The 22,277-nt window shown below is 41.1% G+C and overlaps 1 protein-coding gene across 2 annotated transcripts; it reads right to left on the bottom strand.

Annotated features, from left to right (window-relative positions):
* Positions 1-7,014: 7,014 nt before the first annotated feature.
* Positions 7,015-21,625, bottom strand: GALR1 (galanin receptor 1). 2 transcript variants are annotated; one of them, XM_061364687.1, is made up of 3 exons: positions 20,758-21,625; positions 14,156-14,221; positions 7,015-7,688 (listed from the first exon to the last, which is right to left on the bottom strand). In XM_061364687.1, the coding sequence occupies exons 1-3, from the start codon at positions 21,457-21,459 to the stop codon at positions 7,371-7,373; spliced, it is 1,086 nt and encodes a 361-aa protein (XP_061220671.1). In that variant the 5' UTR covers positions 21,460-21,625; the 3' UTR covers positions 7,015-7,370. The 2 variants fall into 2 exon arrangements, with proteins under 2 accessions (XP_061220671.1, XP_061220672.1); XM_061364688.1 differs by lacking the exon at positions 14,156-14,221.
* Between the last annotated feature and the right edge of the window lie 652 nt (positions 21,626-22,277).

Here is a 22,277-nt window from a genome sequence, read left to right as displayed (position 1 = left end):
CACATCAGCCTTCCCACCTTACAACCCCATAAGAAGCCTTACACGGCAGGTAGGCAGCCTGGGAAGCAGAATTATTAGTGAGATCTTCTTACGATGTAGCCCACTTGTGGAGTTATTCTATATACCTCTTCAGATGATCACCTGCAGACTGAATAATAGCTCATCTTTATGGTGGTTTTTCTTCATATCTGCACAGCTTTCATACTATTAATTACAGAAATCTGAGTAAGAATTCTAATAAGCTAAAGGCAGAAGGAGCCATTGTTGTCATCAGGTCTGAATACTCTTTAACATAAGCCACATATTTTTCCTCACAGAAGTGCTACCACATGCACTTTTGAGAAATACCCAAATGTGATTTGAAGCAAGACAAATACATTGCATTTGTTCATTAAGCATTCTAGGTTTATTTATACCCATGGCTTATTGAAAGGACTTCTGCATCATTTACAGATTTAACCTATAGCTTAATTTCATTTTACAGGATCTTGTGAACTCATTCACTTATTTAAGCGAGGCATAGCAACAGGTTTTCTGTGCTTATATGAGTACAGAACTATGTGATGTAATTAGGCCACTTAACTATATTGAGTTTGCATGGTAAGCTTTTGGGGGGGTAGAGATACAAGGGTGGCTTGTGTGAGAAGCTTCCAGAAGGTCCAATAGAGCCAATGCCAGCTGGATCCAAGACAGACCCACTACTGGCCAAGGCCAAGCAATGGTGGTAGCACCTCTGATGTAACAGATTTAGGGAGGAGAAAAAAGTTTCTGCACAGGAGCAAGTTCAGCCAGAGAGAGGAGTGAGAACATGTGAGAGCAACAGCCCTGCAGACATCCAGGTCAGTGCAGGAGGGCAGGAGGTGATGCACGTGCCAGAGCAGAGATTCCCCTGGAGCCCGTGGTGCAAGCCACAGCAGAAAAACCATGATGGACTGACCACAACCCCCATTCCCACCTCACTGTGCCACCGGGGCAGAGGAGGAAGAGAGCTCCAGAGTGAAGTTAAGGCTGGGAAGTAAGGAGGGGTAGGTGGAAGGGTTTTTAAGGTTTAATTCTTATTTCTCATTATCCCACTCTGATTTTACTTATAACAAATTAAACTCATTTTTCTCCAAAGTCAAGTCTGTTTTGCTCCTGACAGTAGCTGGTGAGTGATCTCTCCCTGTTCTTACCTTGACCCACCACCATTTAGCTATATTTTCTCCCCCCTTTCCAGGACTGACAGAGCGGCTTTGGTGGGAACCTGCCCCAGCCAGGGGTAACCCACCACACCCTCTATAGTGAACTCCTAATGGTTTTCAGGTTGGGTGTTGGGGTTATTTTTAAAAACATCTAGGAAATGTCTCTGCAAAAGCCCCATTTGCAGTGTTGATTCCAGTGACACAACACCATGTTCTGAATTCATGATTCCAGGCAGTAGGTATGCAAGTTCTCTAATTGACATAGAGTTGGAGGTTATGTTAACTGGCAATTTCAGAATCATTATTTTCCAGTACAATAATAAATTCTTAAAGTTTCCCTCGTGTTTTTCGTTCCTGAATGTATGACTTTTTCATTTCACTCTATAAAAACTGTGTTTGCTTGTATGAAATTCAATGTAAAGGAACACTGTCATGCAATTACCTCATCTAGAAATGTCACATCTACGTGCCATCAGCAAGAATTTTGTGTTTTCTTTCTGAATCTGAATATTAAACTTAACTAAGTTGATAAATTCTCTACAGGTTTTGCTAGAAACATCTATGCAGCTCAGATGATTTATTAATAAAGGAGAGATTTTACTTTTCTCAGCAAATGTTAAATATGCTTAGATGTTTATGAGGGAATAGAATAACCATGAAATGGAAATGGTGCAAAGCTTTCCATGGTGAGCATGCTGCACTTAAGTAAATATTTCTATAAAACAAGACCTCAGTCTGCATCCAGTAAATGTGTCTGGCCAAGATGCACCAATGTATCTATAAATGTCAAGTATGTATGCATATACAAATGATTGTTTAAGAACTGCGCAGTAAAGTTGATGGATTGAAGTCCACACAATTTTAGATCCATGCCGTAGCATTTACTTTTGTTTTTAAAAGTACATTTCATTAGCTGTAGAACTGATTGTATTCTGCCCATCTCACTATTTTTACTGCCTTGAAATAGCCCAGTTAATAGGCTCAATGTTAATGCAAACCTACACACAAATACGCACTGATGTGATTGCCTCCTTCTAAAAGTGAAGCCACTTACAGGCTTTCATAAAATAGGTTTGAATTTCACATCATTGGAGAGCTTTGTTTCTCTTCATATTCAGACACATGGATCTGGCTCTGTTTGTATGTCTCTTAAGCAGCATGCAAATTACAGAGATTTAAACTGCACTTGAATAAGAAGTATCAGTGAATTCCATCAATTTCAATTGACTTTTACCAGCCTGAATGAAAGGAGGATCAAGCTCCTGCACTTAAGTAGTTGAAAATGACAATATTTTTTTATAGCAGCTAAACTTTCAAAAAGGTATTTTCAACCCATAATGACACCTAGCTCTCAAAGTCTATTCAGTTTTATGTACACTATTATTTCTGGAAGGTTTCCTGAGGGCACCACTTGTTCTTACATAAACATTTGTAAGAAAAGCAGTTTGTATTTCATATTATAGAGACAAGCAGAGATAGTACAGACCTATTGAAAACATCACTTGGAAAAAACATCATCATGGAAAGTACAGTACATCTTAAAACAACTGAATGTTACTTTACATTCATTACACATTGAAACAAACACAGAATTTCTTCAACATTTGTACATGTACTGAATACATAACGCTAACGCGAGCTCTGTAAGCTAACAGCTATTCTTCTCGCTGCTTTATTCTTTCCCAAAATACCATAAATATCATTAGGTTCAATGTGACACGTACTCAGTGTGAAGCAACCATGAAGATAACAGTGTCTGAAATAATGTATTCACAACATTATCTTATAAAAAGATCCCTCACTTTCCCTACAACCTGAAATTTGAAGTAAAATTTCCTTCACTGCAACATTATACGAAGCTTAATGTTTATCTCTTGGAAATAGTGACATTATTCTAAAAATGAAGATTCTGGAAGAAAGTAAGATTTTTAAGTAAGAGTGAAGTATGCATACTAAGTGAAAGTGAATACAAAGCTCAAAGGACCGTAACTTAAAACATGTCATTAAAATGTCCTATCTATCTTGCCAAAATTACATGGTTTTCAAAATGTGTTTTTTTCAATGTTTAAATTTAGAAAAAGACTTCAGAAAAACCAGTAAATAATCCCATATCCAATTAATTTCATCAAACAAAATTTTGAAAGAATATTAAGATTGCAGATGGGAAATTAAAATTAGCTATTTATGCAGTCATCATCTTTTACAGATAATTTCAACCAGTTTGCTCCTATCTTTGTAATCAATTATAGCATGTGATCTTGTTACCTACCTTAGACATGTAAAAAATATTAGGAAATTCTACATTTTCTGGTACAAGACAGAAATTTTAGATGATTCTGAAGGTTTAAATTACTACATATCATAAATATTTAGTACATGCTTTTGAAAACTCTGTAGTTAAGTGACTCACTTAGAAGCAGCCATTAAGCATGAGCTCTGCTTTCAACAAAAAATATTACTTTTTTCAAAACTAGTTTAAAGGGTGACACAATTACCCGTGAAATTAGCACAGCTGAACATACAGGTGAGAAAGACCCACCATTTTTCATGCACATGATAAACAGTATGTTGGTTAAGTGCCATTTAATGTTTTCCATTTTGGCTATGGACCTTAGATCTGATTTATGCATAGCAGTACACAGTGTTCATCTGCATCCACACATATCTTAGGTTTTTTAGGTATAGTTAGTTGAAGAAGAGCACTGCTATAATCTTTAGTATCATACCTCAAACACCTACTTACAAGCAGGCCAAGCTGACATTACACAAAGAACCCTGACAGAATAATGTCTCAGCCTCTTTAAACATTAATCTTTCCATTTTAAAGTTCCACTGACACAGTGTTATAATGAGATTTCTGCATCATTTCAAGGCAAAAGTGGTAAAACCCAGCAAAACCATACAAAATGGAAAACTGGCTAGAAACCTGCTGCAATGTCTTAGTACAGCCTCAGAAGATGGACAGAAATGAGCTCCTTTCCAGAGCCTGCTTCCCTCTCCACAGGTCTCTCATCCACTCTGCAGAGAAAACTATAAAAAAGACAGACCTCTACATTTCCCTACTAAGAGACAGTTTTAAGATGGACTGAGGAACTCCTACTACTTATCTGATAGGATACACTACTTCTACCATCAGTGTTGAAAGTGCTTTGCATGTTTTAGACTTCTCGTGAAGCAGGACCAAGAGGCAGCATTTTGGCAGTGTACATTCAAAGAAATTTTAGGGAGTTTATGAAAGACATACATGAGTAGCTGTTTCTGTTGGGGTTCTGCAATTCTTTCTCTTTGTGAGAAATACGATTTTAAAGACATTTCAGAGAAATTTAAGTATTTGCTTAATTACACACATATAATGTGCATTAGTTTGAGAGGAATTTGAATTGCAATTCCTGTTACCTATATTGTTGTGTACAGACTCATATTCTCAAATTCACAAGACAGTGTGAAATTCAGTGGGCTTATTTATTTACGAGTGGAAAATTCCGCCCTACCCAGAGAAATACTATTTCTCTCTTTTTCTCTCTGTGTCCCCACCCACCTCCCCCCTTACTACATGTATGCTGAAATTAACCTTTCTGGTTTAAAATATGTAAAAAAAAAAAAACCAAACAAAACATATTAGGCATGTAAGCAAGGTGAAACTTCTGCTTTGTCCTCCATCAGAACAATCCCTGCCAATGGGCTGAGAACTTTCAGTTGTATGGCGTCATTAGCACCCATTCCCCAATTTTCTGCCCAAATTAGCCATTTCTGTGGCATTACAAGTTCCTGCCTGACTGTCCAGCTCCTCAAGGGCTAGATACAGTTCACAGTGTATGTTAACACTGCTTTTACAGTCACAACCTCTGGGTCACAGCTGAGTATATCAAAGTCACACTGGAGTCACTGACGGACAAAAGAGTGTTTTAAGCAGGAAATTCAACCTTGGAGTGTCAGCTGCTTCTTAAGGTTTCTTTAAGAAGCGAGGTGGAAGTTTCACTAATAGTCACCAGGAATCAGGTGGGGCTTTTCTAACTAGTTGATGCTGCAGATTAAAACTTCAAACAGATGTAGCTCCTTTACTGTCAAACTCCCGGGTTTAAAACCATGTAAAATTAAGGGAAAATGCCTGTTCCAGATGAAACCATAAACTCAGCACTCTATACGATTACACATTTACATTTTAATTTTTTATTCAAAGCAATAAAACCACAAGCATTTTTTAAAGGAAAAATATGAGTTTCAAAGCTGTAGAATATCCTAATATGTTATAAATTCACCTGAAGTCTGATAGTGCTTTAATAATTTGAGTGATTAGTGAGTGCCGAGGATCTGGAAGCTTATAGGCGCTTCAACACTGTTCTGTTTCCTAACCTCAATCCTAACCCCAAAAATGGTTTCCTGCACAGATAAATCCTCATTCTCCAATTGAAGTGGGGTTTTTTCATGTATTTTGTGTCCTTAGCAATATCATCAAACTATGTCTTCATAAGAAAGAATGAACACAGGCACCATGCATGCAATAGCACAACTTCGATAATGTTTTACTGATTCCAAGCATACAACACTGACATTTTCATAGAAACATAGACATTTTCACGTAAGCTAACCCTCCATAGTTGATGTGCTTCCAACACTCTGAAGCAATTAGTCTACTCAGTGCTTGCGAGGACACTTCCGGAACATTCTGTTCAGTTTTGAACTCCCAAGTTCACAAGAGGGATGATATGCTGGAGAAAGGGCAGTGGAAGGACACTAATTTGGCTAGGGAACTGGATCACAACCCATGAGGAGAAACAGAGAGTGATGCATTGTGTAAGAAGAGAATGCTGGGTGAAATTTAACTGCCATCTTAAATTATGTATTTGTTAGAGAGAAGACTTAAGTACACAGTGAAAGGACAGAAGGCAACAAGTCACAATCAAGGGAAATCCCAGCTGGGGATAAGAAAATATGTTTAGTGGGAGTGATTAGGCACTGGCACAAGTTCCCCTCAAAAGCTGTTGAATCTCCACCCTTAGAAATTTTTAAAACTTGCCTAAATAAGGAAGCAGTCCTATTCTGAGGGTATCCCTGCCTTGAGTGGATGTCTGGAGGTTTCTTCAACTTAATGTACTCAAAAAGGCAAAAGCATATCTCATTCCAGCTAACAGTAAGGTTCTGAAAGGACTGAGTGCGTTTCCAATATTTCTTTAGTGGCTTACCACATAAAGACATATTAAGTACTTTTATAAAATTGCTGAAACTACTCATCATATTTTAAGAATTTGCAGAATTGGGCCATTTACCTTATGTATTCTGTACTGATTTAAATGCATCTTTCTGAATTTTTCCAATTTAGAACTACACAATATCAAGCCCCTGCTACAATTTTTAAGGTAATACTATTTTTGAACACTTAAGCACTGCCCAGAGTCACTTTATACAACATAATATTTTAAAATATATGTATATATTGCACATTTAAAACCGTACGTCCACCTCAAAGTCTATAAAGTTAATAAAACATACACACACATGCGACACATGAAGAAAACCTTCCCTCAGATAGACATAGATCCTTATTTTGGCACAACTACATACAGGCCATAAACAAAACCTTACATAGCATACACAAAAGGCAGCTATATGAAGTGGAAAGAACTCCATCACTACTCAGTATGTTACATTAAAAAGACAGCTAAACAGGTATAATTGGTGCTTCCTCTCTAAAATAATTGCCTCAAGTTGTACACAGGTTATTTCAACTCCGAATCAGAGCCCATCTTTACATTAAAAAATGAATCAAAACAATCTGAAGAGAGAACAAGAGTTTCCCTCTCTGTAATTACAGTACTAAAGTATTTAGCAGAAAATTTAGCCATCTCTTCACTTCTATGGAGTAAGATGTCAGAAAGTTACTTGTCCATGTCAACGTTTCCTTCTTGTATACAAGAATGTTTACACACCATGTGCTTAGACACACACATATCTCCAACATTTTTTCTCAAGTATCTTTTAAAGGTCCAAGAGCTTCATTTGACAAAGCTAAGATGCAAAGGATCTTTCTTTCATACCAGTTTCACAAACTTTCACTACAAATGCAACTTCAGTCCATTACATACTGAATAGCTTCATCAAGATAAACCCAGGATAAAGCTCATTGTGCTTTGTTTTCTAGGTGTTTGGTTCATACAAATGAGAAGTCAACATTTTATGACTTTTTAAAGTTCACACATGTGTACAGTTGGTAGACGGTGGTGTATCTATTCGACTTCTATTTTCCTTGGCGTCATTCAGAGGTGACTCGTTGCCTATCTGGCATTTGAAGACTTGTTTGTAGGCCTTCCTAAAATTTTCAGAGAGAAATGCGTATATAATCGGGTTCACAGAAGAATTGCTGTAAGCCAGGCAGTGTGCTGTTACTCTGAAGAGAAAGGAGGCTTGAGTCAGTGGGAAAACTCCAAATTCAGCCCAGAGATGAATCACGTGATGCGGCAGCCAGGAGATGCCAAATACCACTACCACCACCAACACAGTCTGTGCTGTCTGAGACAGGGAAAGGAAAACACAGATGTCTGATGAGCACTTGAAGAATCCGCTTTAAACCTGCTTCAATACCATTACTGAGGGGCATGGAAAGATGCTGAGAAAGAACACACTGTGGACTATTTATTACTGATTTTACTCCATTGCCTATATGGGCTTTAGTCTGGATAGTGACTACTGCAAGAAGAACTTTAGCCCTGACAACGCCATAGTAAAAGGCATATATAGCTTTGCTTGAAAGTAAAAGAATTATGTACCTGATTCCCTAGACAAAAGCATAAGCTTGATGTAAAATAATGATAATATGGGTCTGTCATGGTTTAAAGCCAGTCAGGGAGCTTGTTCACTCACTGGGAAATCTCATCTAGATCTAATGATCTATATTTGAGTATGGTGCACAAGGATTTCTGACCATAATTGCAAGAGAGATCTATTATACATGAGGGCAGATAGTGATAGAGCTTAGAGCAGTCAGATGAACACTTTGCTCGTGACTGCAAAAAGAGAAGGCGCTTTTTGAAAGTCTCTCCTTTAAATGTAAAATTTTCACAGGGGGAATCATGCACCAACATTTTGGGGTGCACTGGGGAAAAAGAAAGAAAGAAAAGTAAGGAGCTTGAAATTTCACACATTGGTGATCATCAGTTGTCAAAACCAATCTGGAAATCAAAGCTCACTACCAAGCACCAAAATCTGAAAAAGGGAATACAAAATACTGTCAGTGCTTCCTCCTGACTCCACTCTCACTGCTTATGAGAGAGAGTCCCATCAAGTTCATTAGATCCATCCAGACAACTACACCATCAGTCAGCACAGATCTTTCAGGTGCTGAACGTATTTTGCCAGGGCACATTGGAGTTTGACTGTCAATTGTTTTCTTTAGCTTTCACTTATTTCAGAAACAGCAATTACTGCTTTGCAGTTGCTTAACTAATTAGTATCTACTCCTCTAACAAGTATCTCTTTCAACTGAATCACTCTCCCAGTAAAAGCCTACTATTAATTCCAAAAGCACATTATGGGCCATTATCATTACTATATTAAAAAGTTACAAAATCATTTTTTCAGGTAACCTAGGCTCTTCTCCACAGGCAAAAGTAAACCAGTAGCCAGAGTGATTAAGTACTGCAGCACACAGATTACCTAGTCTTTTTGTTATCTTATTGAACTTGGTCTTTATTTCCTAAATTGATCACATATAATAATTCAGACTAAGCTATCTAATCAGAACATGGCTAAATTTACACAAACTTACAGAAAAATATAAAGGCTGATTTCACTGGCAACAGGTCAAAGTAACTTACATTGCTGGCTAGTAAAATCTCACACCAGAAACAAAGGACATTGTATCTGTATTAAAATATAATTTATTTAGTCTCAAGGATTCATCTGTTTCCACAAGCCATTCACCTACTTAGCCCTGTGGAGTTTAAGTCAGTTGCCACTATCAGACAGCCACACACATATTATCTCTTTCAGGTCTCATCAGGAGAATATGTGCTAACAAGGAAGTACAAATTAAGAGCAATTCCTTCTCTGATCCTTTAAATGCATTAATATTCCAACTCAAAACATATTGCCTGGACACCATTTCCACAATTACTTCAAAAGAAGTATATTACTTCAGTGTGTTCAAAATTCAAAATATACCAGGAAAATCACCGACTTTCAAAAGACTATACAGATGCGCCTCAAAACAGAGGTTGACCATGTGCCTCTTGTAACTATTTAAGGTTTTTCAAATCTGCAGAATAAGCAATTTTGTATTAGGGAACCTCAAAACATCTGTTGTATCCCATTAGTCCTCCTAATCCTAACTTCAGAGGTTACCTTTCCAAAATCATCACTATGGCTTGCAACCAAAGTAACACTAAAGTGCACCTCTTGTCTGTCTAATGGGAGCTTCCTTAGGGTGTTTCATTAGTACATGAAAACCCACCCGAAATACATGATGTTAAATATTGATGCTTTGTGACCAAAAAGCATGACAAATAGCATTTAGGCACATTCATATTCTTCACTAACTTTTTTTCACACATATAGCACATTACTTTTAAGATTGTACTACTGAAATTTCCATAAAGTTTTGAATAACTCTATAAATGTATAATTAAGCCTGAAATGCATTTCTAACAAAACTGTAGAAGAAAAAGAAGATACAGGAACAAGAGAGAGCACACTAATGAAAACAGTTGCCTTAAAAAAGTATGAGTTAGGCTGTAGGTCGAAGGAGGTGATCCTGCCCCTCTACTCCGCTCTCATGAGACCTCACTTGGAGTATTGTGTACAGTTCTGGTGTCCTCAACATAAAAAGGGCATGGAACTACCAGAACAAGTCCAGAGGAGGGCCACAAGGATGGTCAGGCGACTGGAGCACCTCCCCTGTGAAGACAGGCTGAGAAAGCTGGGGCTGTTCAGCCTGGAGAAGAGAAGGCTGCGTGGAGACCTCATAGCAGCCTTCCAGTATCTGAAGGGGGCCCATAAGGATGCTGGGGAGGGACTCTTCATTAGGGACTGTAGTGACAGGACAAGGGGTAATGGGTTAAAACTTAAACAGGGGAAGTTTAGATTGGATATAAGAACGAAATTCTTTACTGTGAGGGTGGTGAGGCACTGGAATGAGTTGGCCAAGGAAGCTGTGAAATCTCCATCCCTGGTGGTGTTCAAGGCCCAGCTGGACAGAGCCTTAGGTGACACGGTTTAGTGTGAGGTGTCCCTGCCCATGGCAGGGGGGTTGGAACTAGATGATCTTAAGGTACTTTCCAACCCAAACCATTCTGTGATTCTGTGATTCTATGAAAAAGTATTTGCTATGGCAAAAAAAAGTTTGGGCTGCCCTTTATTTTTTTTCCCCTTTGGTTTCTGAACATTAATACGTCCAAGCAGTCTTGGCCATATACATAATGCTTTTTCCCTGAAGCTATGAAATGAGTTCCTAGCCAGACCTGATATTTACTTGCAATTTTTAAGAGTTAGTGTTTAGAGTAAATACAGAGATTATTTCCAGTTTGAGAATAATTTAGATGAGTGTAATAGAGATGGCAATGTGCAGAACACCTTTGAAAATGACCTTTTAGCCTTTATGACCTGAAGTGTAAAAGTATATATGTCAAGTATTTTACAGAATCAGGACCACAGTTGTTTTCATTCTAGGTATTAAAGTTTATTGACTAGGATATTTTTCAATAAAATAGGGAATGCATAAATAATAGATTACTTATTCCCTGTTGAGCCCATGTATATCTCATTTACATTGGAGACAGTCTGCATGCCCATATGGTAATAGTGATCAGATCAAATGAAAAGCTATAGCCTAAGGGTTTTTTCTGGCTCCGCATTCATAAACTGAGAAGTTAGTCAAACCATTACTTAGGTCAAATCTGATAAAAAATCAGAAATGTGTTATATTAACTGACAAATTCAATATATAAACACATCAAATATTGTTCTAAATCACAAAGCTTATATTCTGTTTTAAAGACCTTTCCCGATTCTACTTGTAACATTACATAACATGTCTTGAACATAGCAGAAAAAAATGTTTTGTGGAAAATCAACAGAATTGAAGAATTATTGAAACTCTGTTATTAGACTTCTATCACAAAGAACAATAAACCTCCTTTTAAAGTCTCATCATATAATTTAGTATTTTTTCCTAACAATTTAGTAATTCTTCATATCTGCTGGAGGGACGGTATGGCCTGGCAGAAGCAATCCAGGATGTTCCTCCATTGTGTGGAAGACAATTTCCTTCTGCAAGTAATAGAGGAGCCAACAAGGAGAGGTGCCATGCTTGGCCTCGTGCTCACCAACAGGGAAGGGCTGGTTGGAAATGTGGCACTCCAGGGCAGCCTTGGATGCAGTGACCACAAGATCGTTGAACTTGAGATCCTCAGGACACTAAGAAGAGTGTGCAGCAAGCTCACTGCCCTGGACTTCAAGATAGCAGACTTGGCCTCTTCAGGAACCTGCTTAGTAAGGCTCCATGGGATATAGCCCTAGAGGGCAGGGGCACCCAAGACTGTTGGTTGGTCTTCAAGGATCACCTGCTACAAGCTCAGGAGTATTGCATCCCAACTAGAAGGAAGTGCAGCAGGAGGCCCAGGAGACCTCCTTGGATGGATAAGGAGCTCCTGAGGAAAATACAAATGAAAAAAAGAGTCTTATAGAAAGTGGAAGCAAGGACAGGCGGCCTGGGAAGAGTACAGGGATGTTGTCCAGGAAGCTAAGGACCAGGTTAGGAAAGCTAAGGCCCAGTTAGAGATAAACTTGGCTAGGAATGTTAAAGATAACAGGAAGGGATTCTATAGGTATGTAGCGAATAAAAGACAGAATAGGAACAATGTAGGCCCCCTCCAGAGGCTCTCGGGAGAACTGGCTACACAGGATTTGAAGAAGACTGAGGTTCTGAATGACTTCTTTGACTTGGTCTTCACTGGCAAAGGCTCTGACCGCACCACTCAAGTCTTGGAAGGCAGACGCAGGGACTGTGAGAATGAAGACCTTGGGCCGACTGTAGGAGAGGATCTGGTTTGAGACCATCTTAAGTACCTGAACATACACAAGTCCATGGGACCTGATGAAATCCATCTGCGGGTCCTGAAGGAGCTGGTAAATGAGGTTGCTAAGCCAACATTCATCACATTTGAAAAGTCATGGCAGTCAGGCGAAGTTTCCGATGACTGGAAAAAGGGAAATATAACCCCCATCTTCAAGAAGGGGAAATTACAGACCAGTCAGTCTCACCTCTGTGCCTGGCAAAATCTTGGAGCAGATTCTCCTGGAAGGCATGCTAAAGCACATGAAAAACAACAAGGTGCTTGGTGACAGTCAGCATGGCTTCACTAAGGGGAAATCCTGCCTGACCAATTTGGTGGCCTTCTATGATGGGGCTACAGAACTGATGGACAGCGGTAAAGCAGTTGATGTCATCTACCTGGATTTGTGTAAAGCATTCGACACTGTCCCACATGACATTCTTCTCTCTAAATTGGGGAGACATCAATTTGATGAATGTACCACTCGGTGGATAAAGAACTGGCTGGATGGCTGTACACAGAGAGTTGTGGTCAATGGCTCAATGTCCAGCTGGAGACCAGTAACGAGTGGTGTCCCTCAGGGATCGGTGTTGGGATCGGTCCTGTTTAACATCTTCATCGCTGACATGGACAGTGGGATTGAGTGCGCCCTCAGCAAGTTTGCCGATGACACCAAGCTGTGTGGCTCGGTTGATACGCTGGAGGGAAGGAATGCCATCCAGAGGGACCTTGACACGCTTGTGAGGTGGGCTGATGCCAACCTCATGAAGCTTAACCATGCCAAATGCAAGGTCCTACACCTGGGTCGGAGCAATCCCAGGCACAGCTACAGGTTGGGCAGAGAAGAGATTCAGAGCAGCCCTGTGGAGAAGGACTTGGGGGTGCTGGTTGATGAGAAAATGAACATGAGCCAGCTGCAGTGTGTGTTTTCATCCCAGAAAGCCAACCGTATCTTGGGCTGCATCAAAAGGAGTGTGACCAGCAGGTCAAAGGAGGTGATCATGCCCCTCTACTCCGCTCTCATGAGACCTCACTTGGAGTATTGTGTGTAGTTCTGGTGTCCTCAACATAAAAAGGGCATGGAACTACCGGAACAAGTCCAGAGGAGGGCCACAAGGATGGTCAGGCGACTGGAGCACCTCCCCTGTGAAGACAGGCTGAGAAAGCTGGGGCTGTTCAGCCTGGAGAAGAGAAGGCTGCGTGGAGACCTCATAGCAGCCTTCCAGTATCTGAAGGGGGCCTATAAGGATGCTGGGGAGGGACTCTTCATTAGGGAATGTAGTGACAGGACAAGGGGTAATGGGTTAAAACTTAAAGGAAGTTTGGATTAGATATAAGGAAGAAGTTCTTTCCTGTTAGGGTGGTGAGGTACTGCAATGGGTTGCCCAGGGAAGTTGTGAATGCTCCATCCCTGGAGGTTTTCAAGGCCAGGTTGGACAGAGCCTTGGGTGACATGGTTTAGTGTGAGGTGTCCCTGCCCATGGCAGGGGGGTTGGAACTAGATGATCTTAAGGTGCTTTCCAACAGTAACTATTCTATGATTCTATGATTCATAAATGATTCAACTAGTTCAAAAAATAATTAAAAAAAAAAAAGAAAATATTTACAAGTTAGGGGAAAATGCCTGTGAGGCAAAAAAAAACCCAATCCAATTTAGTATCAGAGACAGGTTGTCTATCCAAGTGTAAATTTCAGATGCTCTGATGTTCAGAATATGAAATCTTAGGCAATGGCTTAATGCACTCAGATGGAAAACTCAGATCAGAAAATATTCCAATCCTGTTAAATTCAGAGAGACACTGAATACATCGTTAAATACTTCAATTCCTTCTCTCCATTACATCTTTGCAACAAGCAATATGATACTAAATTAGCTTAGCCATAAACCAAACTATAAACAAATACATAATGGTAATGAAAGCAATCTACCTTTTTCTTGGATGCTTCTGACTTCTTTGACATGTTTCTCAACTTCTTATGCAGATGATTAAGAACCTGAAAAGATTAATTTGTATCTTATATTACAGCGCTTTCTAAATTCAAACCCATGTATTTTAGGGTAGGCTCTCCAGTACTGATGAGTTGCTTACCAACATCTCTGATTTAATTTATACATTTCAAAAGTGCAGAATACAAAATTCAAAGGAATTAAGTATCTCCATCTGTGGAAATCAACAAATATGAAGCAGGCAACAACTGAATTATTCTATAAAAATTCAGATACGCTACATAACAAATATATATCACAAATGAACAGGGCAACGAATGGAAACCTATCATACACCTAGAATTAACAATCATTCTTCCATGAAAATGTCAATGCTTGTTAATTTAGAATGACCTTTACTGCATGTAACATAAAAGTGTATGTTTTTAGCCAGAGCTTTTCTGAGTCACCTGCATAATTTGCTTTCTTCAGATGGACGTTTGGTTAATATAATCAGGACGTTGGTGCTATTTGATCTTTGAAAGAAGCTTAGGCTTTCAGAAATAATTTCTACTAAAATGTATCTCAAATGAGGCATAACCTTTATCAAGAATTTGGTGATACTTGTCATGCACCTTTCACAAGTAATTTTTTTTCAGTATGTCTCCAAAAGGCTCATCATCCAAGAGCAGGGTCCAAATTTTAACATAATGATTTATATGTAATATTTTGGATAGTGGTCATCTAGAGGTGCACACCCTAATTCACCTGCAACCATTATTAAACGAATCTAATATATTCATATAGCGTGATTTGTAGGTATGGGGGGCAGGGAATATCTCTTCAGCTGAACGTGTTTAACAAGTTGTAAACCATACAGAATTGAATAAAAAGAGAGAGATGCTGAATTAAACTCGAGATTTTAATTAAAATCAGAGGAATAGAAAGAGTGCTGAGGTGTAGAGCTCAGTTAGATGATGATGATGTTAGGTTGCACCTGACATAGCTTTAAGATGAACTGAGAACAATCTAATAGGTAAGATCATCCAACATTAGAAGGAATTTTTTAAGGAACTTTAGGGCTTATAAAGAGACTTCTTGAGGCGGGGAAAAGTGTACAGATTCAAATTGTCTTACATTATCCGGGGATATTTTCCCTGTTTTCTTTAGAATGCACAGCTAACCACTACCAGGATAGACACTAGACAAGATGATCTACAGACCTGAACTCACTCCAGATTTGAATCTTAGAAACTTACATAATGAATTAAAAGAAATGACAGTTATTTGTGAATAACCATAATCAGTGGATTCCACTGTTCAAGTATCTACTCTTAGTTACCAGTGAACAATAAAACAACAGAAACCAGGAACAATAATAAAAAAAAAAATTACTTGTAACCACTTAACATTGGAAGTGCAGTTCATTTGTGCTTACCTGTGCACTAACATGTTTGTGTGTGAATGACTTAGCCCTTCAGGTACTCCCTATTCTGAAACACTGGCCAAGCTGCTATCAAGACTGACCTGAGTTCAGGAAAGGCAGAAAAAAAATAAAATGGGTTTTCTCTGGGAAAAGCCTGTTTTAGCTGCAGCCTTTCTTCTCCAGGACCAGATGAGAAAGAAAGGATGTAAGAGCCCCTGAGGTCCAGCAGAAGACCAGGGAGATGACCCACTAGCTCACACACTCTTTATTCACCTGCTGTCACTGTGTACTGGTTAGTTCATGGGTGAAATATGTAAAACATAAAAGAGCATGGGAGAAATACAGTGAAGTTCACTTCCCATCACTGCCACTTGGCATAACTTACAATGATGTGCTGCTTCTACTGGGCCTCTGCGAATCCAATATCCTGCCATGAACAAAATGGATTGTACTGTAGTGTGATTTTCCCTCACAGCCGAAAACTAAAGTCAGATAAACACTTCCCAGAAGTCAAAACTGCAAAATCTTCTCTCACAATCACAAATATTTTTATCTTTTGTTCCGAAATTTTTAGCACACATCTTTGCATTGTATCTCTCTGCAGTCCAAACAAAGATGCAGTAGATGAAGTTGTTAAACTGGGTATCTGAGGGGGGGAGGGGGTGCCTACTGAAGATTTAGAGGATAACCTTCCAATGAATCTTTCTCAATTTCACCCCCTTCAGATTGTATACATATTTCTCTCCAGTGAAAACATGCTGGCTCTACATGATGGTGTACCAGATGGTATGCAAACCAGCAGGAAGAGAAATAGCACAATTTAATTACCTATCAACAACAGTCAAACAGCACTCAGAGACCTACACAGAACCCTGTGGAGGGATATTAAGAGCCATGTTTATGCACAAACACTACAAGGGAAATCAAAGACACCTCACTGTCCTTTTCAAATTACCTCTTCTCTGGGCCAATGAATAATCAACTGTATCTCTAACAGCTACTGTCACTTCACCTGAATGAGCAAGTATTCTACAAGTGCCTCTTAATTTGCCTCAGGTTGTTTCTCTAAAGAAAGTATTTCAAGATATCCACTACTACATTTGCATGTGCATTTTTAATTCATGTAATGAAATACACACCTTGCTGAACAACAGGTCACAACCTGTTCTCAGCAACCTTGTATTTGCCAAAAACTCAGCTCTGTGGAAAAATTCACCCTTTATGTGAAACTTTTCTAACTCCAGCTTTCATGTACCTGTTGATCGCAGATCTTATCTGGCTCTTGGGGAAGGAATAGCTTTCCTATTTTCTGCAGATGAGAGTGGGGTGCTGTGGGAAGAAAGTTATCCTGATGTGAAAGAGGGTGTACGATTTTCAGGATCACAGAAGCATACGATGTTTCAGTCTGGTCCAGACTGTAATACACAACTATGACCAAATCAAGTTGAGAGAAGGATTTTTCCAATACAGGAGAGAGAAAAAATAGATTTTTATCAGTGCCTATTCGTGTAAATCTGCCAAATACTGTAGAAGTCTGAAGTCTACACTGTGGCAAAGTGTATTTCCTGTCTGTCTGGATGTAATTCTAATGACTACACCTTCATTATCAGCCATTGAAAATCATGTAGCTGGAAAGCCTGCCCAAGGTCATTATCTAATAAGAATGAACTGCTTTTTTAAGAGAGCCATAATGTCAGCATTACCTTCTGAACAATATTTTACAGTATGAACCTGATTTAAATTCAAGTGTCACTGCCTGCAATCCATTCTTGAAAGCAATGCTTCTATTGTCACAACAGATCCTTCACCCTCTTTCATTTAACAGTACTGCTAATGTGGTTTAGTAAAGTTTTCCCTCATTGCTCAGCAAAATTTAAAATAAAATATCTTAAGCCAAAAACCATGTAAGTTTGTATTTTATGTTGAGGCTCCTACTTTTTACAACTTACTTTTAACCAAGCCTATAAATCTTCATAACCAGGTATTCAAAAGCAGAAGTACTCAAAATCAGTTGCCACATTGTACTACCCTGGCAGATGCCAATTGTTAGAATCTCACTGGGAAGCATTTATCACTTTGTCCTTTGCGACCACGTCAGTGAGCAAATGTAGCAGTGTTATAAAACACATGCAAAAAGTCAGTATTAAGAAAATACGTCACTGTAACTCAGCTAATAACTACATAATCACTGCTCCTCTGGGCAGAGTAGTCAGTTCCTTTCAAGAGTAGTTCTGTGAGCCAACAAAAGCTGGTCTGCTATGGATGTGTGATCTCTTGACTGTGTGCTCCCAGGAAGGTGTGTGTCTTCCATGAGCAGATGCTACATCAGACCTCTTCCCCCTATGATGTTTAACATCATGTCTGATGTTTAACAGCTGAGTGCAAACTGACTCTCCTTAAAGGAAAGAGGATGATGCAGACTTTCCACCTTCTTCACTGACTCCTGTTTTCACAAAACTAAGAAAATATCATTCTTTCTGATATTTTCACTCCCCTGCCAAATTTGGTTGAAATTCAACAAAAGTTATTTGTGGGAGACAGGAAATGGATAGCTGTACACACAGGACACAGCACGATCTCATAAATCTCTGCTTTAAGAGCATGTCATGTGAGATTTCCATTTCTGATTTTATGGGGGAATGCTGTTTCCAAATATCTAGCACTATGTCAGCACTTCCGTAGGCTCTAACAGTATTGTTATCCACTGGGGAAAACACAAATCTCTCCTAACATAATTTAATAGAGATTGAGAGAAAGAACTCAGCTCCATATTAGAGTGCCTAAAGAATGAGACTTTCAAAACTGAAAGTTCAATTGCAATTTCCTTATAAAAGAAACAGAACTGACTTAAAGGAGTCTGAAAAAGGCAATATATTCAAATAGAGAAATGAGTTTCCTTTGTCTTAATCTAGTGTGCCAGAATATTGCATCATTTAGTTAATCCACAGTTCATGAAAACCAGTGAAGTCCATTAGAAACTAATGCATTTATTTCTATAATACTTCTAAGGCTATTACACAGCAGTAACCCTGCATGCATTCAGAAGCCCAAATACTTGCACTTCACAGTACTTCAGTGACATCAGCAAGAGGCTGCAGTGACCACTTTGCTTGAGACCTGTGAGTGTAGTAATGGCTTTGACAAATTGAAAACTTCAGCTCCAATTTTCAATTGACAATCCTTAATTTCCCCTGACCTTGCCCCATGTGCCAAAACACTCTAGTTGGAGATTTGCCAGTGGCTCCTAGTGAGGACAGGAATGAGTATTTGTGCCGCAGGGTACAATACCTTCAACAGCCATGCACAAGTCATGGCATTTTTGAGCTTCATTGACACTGATGAGAACACCAGATATCTTCTATGTATCTCCTAAAACTCATCCCCTACGGGTTGGATCTTCCAGCCTGACAGAGGCTCAAAACACATCACCAAGCAAGGGCAAGATCCTAGCTTGGCAATAACTTAAACACAAGATTTTAACTGTAACTTTTAGCAGCGTTGATTTTATGAACTTGTTCTGGGCATGTATTCCACAGAGTCGCTTTGTTGGTGTGGGGTTTTGTGGGGTTTTTGTTTTGTTTTGTATTCACACCAATATTAAGTGATCTACTGCTGTAGTGGTGCTTTGTAACAAGATGGTGTGTTATGTTTACTATGCCTGTATCGTGTTTATGTCTATTTCAGTTTTTCCCCCTTATACTATTCAGGACTGTTATAATTTTGAAAGGCTAGTTTTCGATCTCCTGTAATATAATTAGACTTTGAAGGCTGGCACTTTATGTTGAAACTGAAGATGCTTTGGCTTTGAAGAATATAATAATTCTTAATAGAGTAAAAACTCCATTTGGCCACGTTCCATAGCATTTTCCCTGAAATAGGTGATCTTTTCTTAAAACTGATAATCTGTGGCTACAGCAAGTTTCATCCCTCTCACAGCTCAGTCATATTCAGCACTGTAGATGAAGCATCAGTGTATTCACCCAGGGAAAACAGAACTCAAGTTTATGTTTGAAAGCATGTATTTCTTCTCCATTTACCAAGTCAGACTTTTTCATTACAAATAGTAATTAAGAAATGTTGTTCTTTGAGTTCTGCATAACTTGGTTTTAGCACAGTTGTATGCCACTCTAGCCTTAATTTGCACATCACAATAAAGCTGATGTAGATAGAAATATAAATATGAATATTAAATATTTACATGAAATGCATATCAAACTGAACATCAAATTCTTTGTTTAAATTACATCTATTTAACTTGTCAAATAACTGACTTTTCAACACTTCAGCAGTCTTTAATTGCAAGAGCAGACCTGTCCTCTCAAATGTAACTTACTGCCTCAAGAGGAATCCTGCTCCTGAAGGCTGCTGGCACAGCAACAGGAGGATGTTTGCCTAACCCAGCAGAGAGCAGCTGTAGCTCCAGCTCCTGTGCAGCAGAAAGCAGTGGACCGTATGCTGAAGGCTGCAATTAATATTCACAGAAAACTACAACAGTTTGTCGGAGCAGAAAAGTCCTTAGGCACCCTTACTTAATGCATTGCTTCAGAGCATCACCTTGCCCTTGCTGAAGTCAGAGGCAAGTCTCACATGCACTTCAACTGGGACAATGCAGGGCTCACAGGAACCAGGCAGTGGGATTCACCTTTTGCTCTGAACACGTCCACTGGATCAGACCCAGTGTTGGATTTGTGTCATTTTTAAGTGCACTGCATTTTAAGGAACTGCAGTGCTTCATCTGAAGCCTGAACAACTTGTTGCTCTGTTGTACTTTATCTGAGTTAAACTCATACGGCACAGCAAGAAAATAGGAGTGCTGTGTTGACACAGAAAGCAGCACAGCGCTGCAGCTTCTCAGAGGTTTACAACAAGGGTGTCTGTTAGAGGGACCCCAGTAATTGCCAGAACACCCCCCCTCCTAGTCCTGCGCAATCCCTGTCCTGAGATGTCTGTGCCATACATATGTACCCCCCTGCTCCAGTCATCCCTCAGCTGTAAAACCTACCCTCTCCCTTTGCACCACAGACTCACCTTTGCCCTGCCACCTCCCAACAGTGCCACGTCCCTCCATGTGACCCGAGATGGCCCCACAGCTCATGGACACCCACCACCATCGTGTGGGGCCCCCCCTCACCCCCCTTTCCTTTTACATACCCTTCACCTCTACCTGCTTTGCCCCACCTTGGCATAACAGAAGGAGATGAGCAGCAGCGGGAGCAGATATCCGAAGACAAACATGCAAACTACATAGACCTTCTTGTAGCGCGGGTTGGGCCACTGCTCCCAGCAAAAGGTCTGGTTGGAGGCCTCACGGTGGAAGAGGCGCTGGTAGTGAGCCACAGGTGAGGCCATGGCGAAGGAGAGCACCCAGATGAGCCCCACACCCAGCAGTGCGTTGCGGGAAACACGCAAGGCTGAGGAGCGTCGGGAGTGCACAATGGCCACGTAGCGGTCCACTGACATGGCCGAGAGCGTGAAGATGCTCACCAGCATGGAGACGGTGAAGAAGTAGTGGATGAACTTGCAGACGAAGGCACCCAGCACCCAGGTAGGGAGCACATAGACTGTGGACTGGAAGGGGATGCAGAACAGCAGGTAGGCCAGGTCAGCGATACTCAGGTTGAGGATGAAGATGTTGGTAGTGCTGCGGCGTTTGCCTGGCTTGCTCCTTGCCAACACCGTGATCACCAGCGAGTTGCCCAGCACCCCCATGGCGAAGATCAACACAAAGACGATCAAGGTGATGAAGTTCTCGATGCCGATGCCGAAGAAGGGCTTCCCCTCTGTCACTGGCAGCCCGGAGAGGTTGAACTCCCCGCGGGGAGGCTCTGCCTCATCTCGGGACCAATTGAGGGGGGACGCCACGGCCTCCGCCAGCTCCATCCTCCCCCTTCCAAGCCGGCCAAAGTTTCCGCGGGGGAATAAAGGGGGCTGCCGCTTCCCGGCACCCCGCCCGCGGCCAGCCAGGGGAGGCGGCCCCCCACCAGGGCCGGGAGGTGCCGGGGAGGAAAAGAGGGAGAGAGAAAGGCAGGGAATGGGGAGGGAGGGAGGGAAGGCGGCGGGTGCAGCCGGGCAGGATGCCCCGCGGCTCACAGGGGTGCAGCCTTGCGCCGCTGGGCGCAGAAGAAGCGCCGCAGCCCCGTTGCCCCTGGCAGGCAGCGGGCTCTGTGCACCGCCCGGCTGGCCGCCGAACCCCCAGCCCCCTCGAGAGCTCCCTCCGCCAGGGGCGGCGCTCCGCCCGCGGCCGCGCAACTCCCGCTGCTCCCTCCCTTCGGAGCGGCCGAGCCTCGTCTCTCGCGGCCGCCTCTTACGCCAGGAGACTGAGAGCCCCGGGGGCGTCTCCTTGGGGAAAGGAGGGCTGGGGGATTTTTTCCTCGCCTTCTTTTTCCGCCCTCCTTCCCCCTTTCTCCTCGGTTTATCTTGCAATTGCTCCGCCGGGCTGCCCACCGGCGCGACAGCCGGAGCCCGGGCAGAGAGCAGAGCGGCGTGGAGCGGGAGCGGAGCGGAGCCGAGCAGCCCTGGCCCCGGTCCTCACCTCAAAAAACTTCCATATGCTTTTTGCCTAGGGAGGCTCAGAAGTTGCGGCTTCCAGCACGGCCGGAGTGGCGCTAGGCAGGTCCAGCTCGGCTTAAATGAACTCTCCTGGAGAGACAGGAATAGTTAAACGCCTGCTTAAACCCACCTCAACAGGTAGCCGGCAG

The sequence above is a fragment of the Neopsephotus bourkii genome, unplaced genomic scaffold (genome assembly GCF_033783945.1).
Source record: "Neopsephotus bourkii isolate Nb327-2 ecotype Australia unplaced genomic scaffold, CSIRO-AGI_Nbou_v1 NB_1248, whole genome shotgun sequence".
Taxonomy (NCBI): Eukaryota; Metazoa; Chordata; class Aves; order Psittaciformes; family Psittacidae; genus Neopsephotus; species Neopsephotus bourkii.
Note: the sequence above shows the minus strand (reverse complement) of the source record. Positions and strands in the feature narration are given on the sequence as shown.

Coding starts and splice junctions, on each gene's coding strand:
- GALR1 (XM_061364687.1), bottom strand. CDS start 21,459: ATGGAGCTGGCGGAGGCCGTGGCGTCCCCCCTCAATTGGTCCCGAGAT. Junction 14,222..20,757: donor TCTCCTTCTGTTATGCCAAG/GTGGGGCAAAGC, acceptor TAATCTTTTCAG/GTTCTTAATCATCTGCATAA. Junction 7,689..14,155: donor CAGAAGCATCCAAGAAAAAG/GTAGATTGCTTT, acceptor TCCCTGTCTCAG/ACAGCACAGACTGTGTTGGT.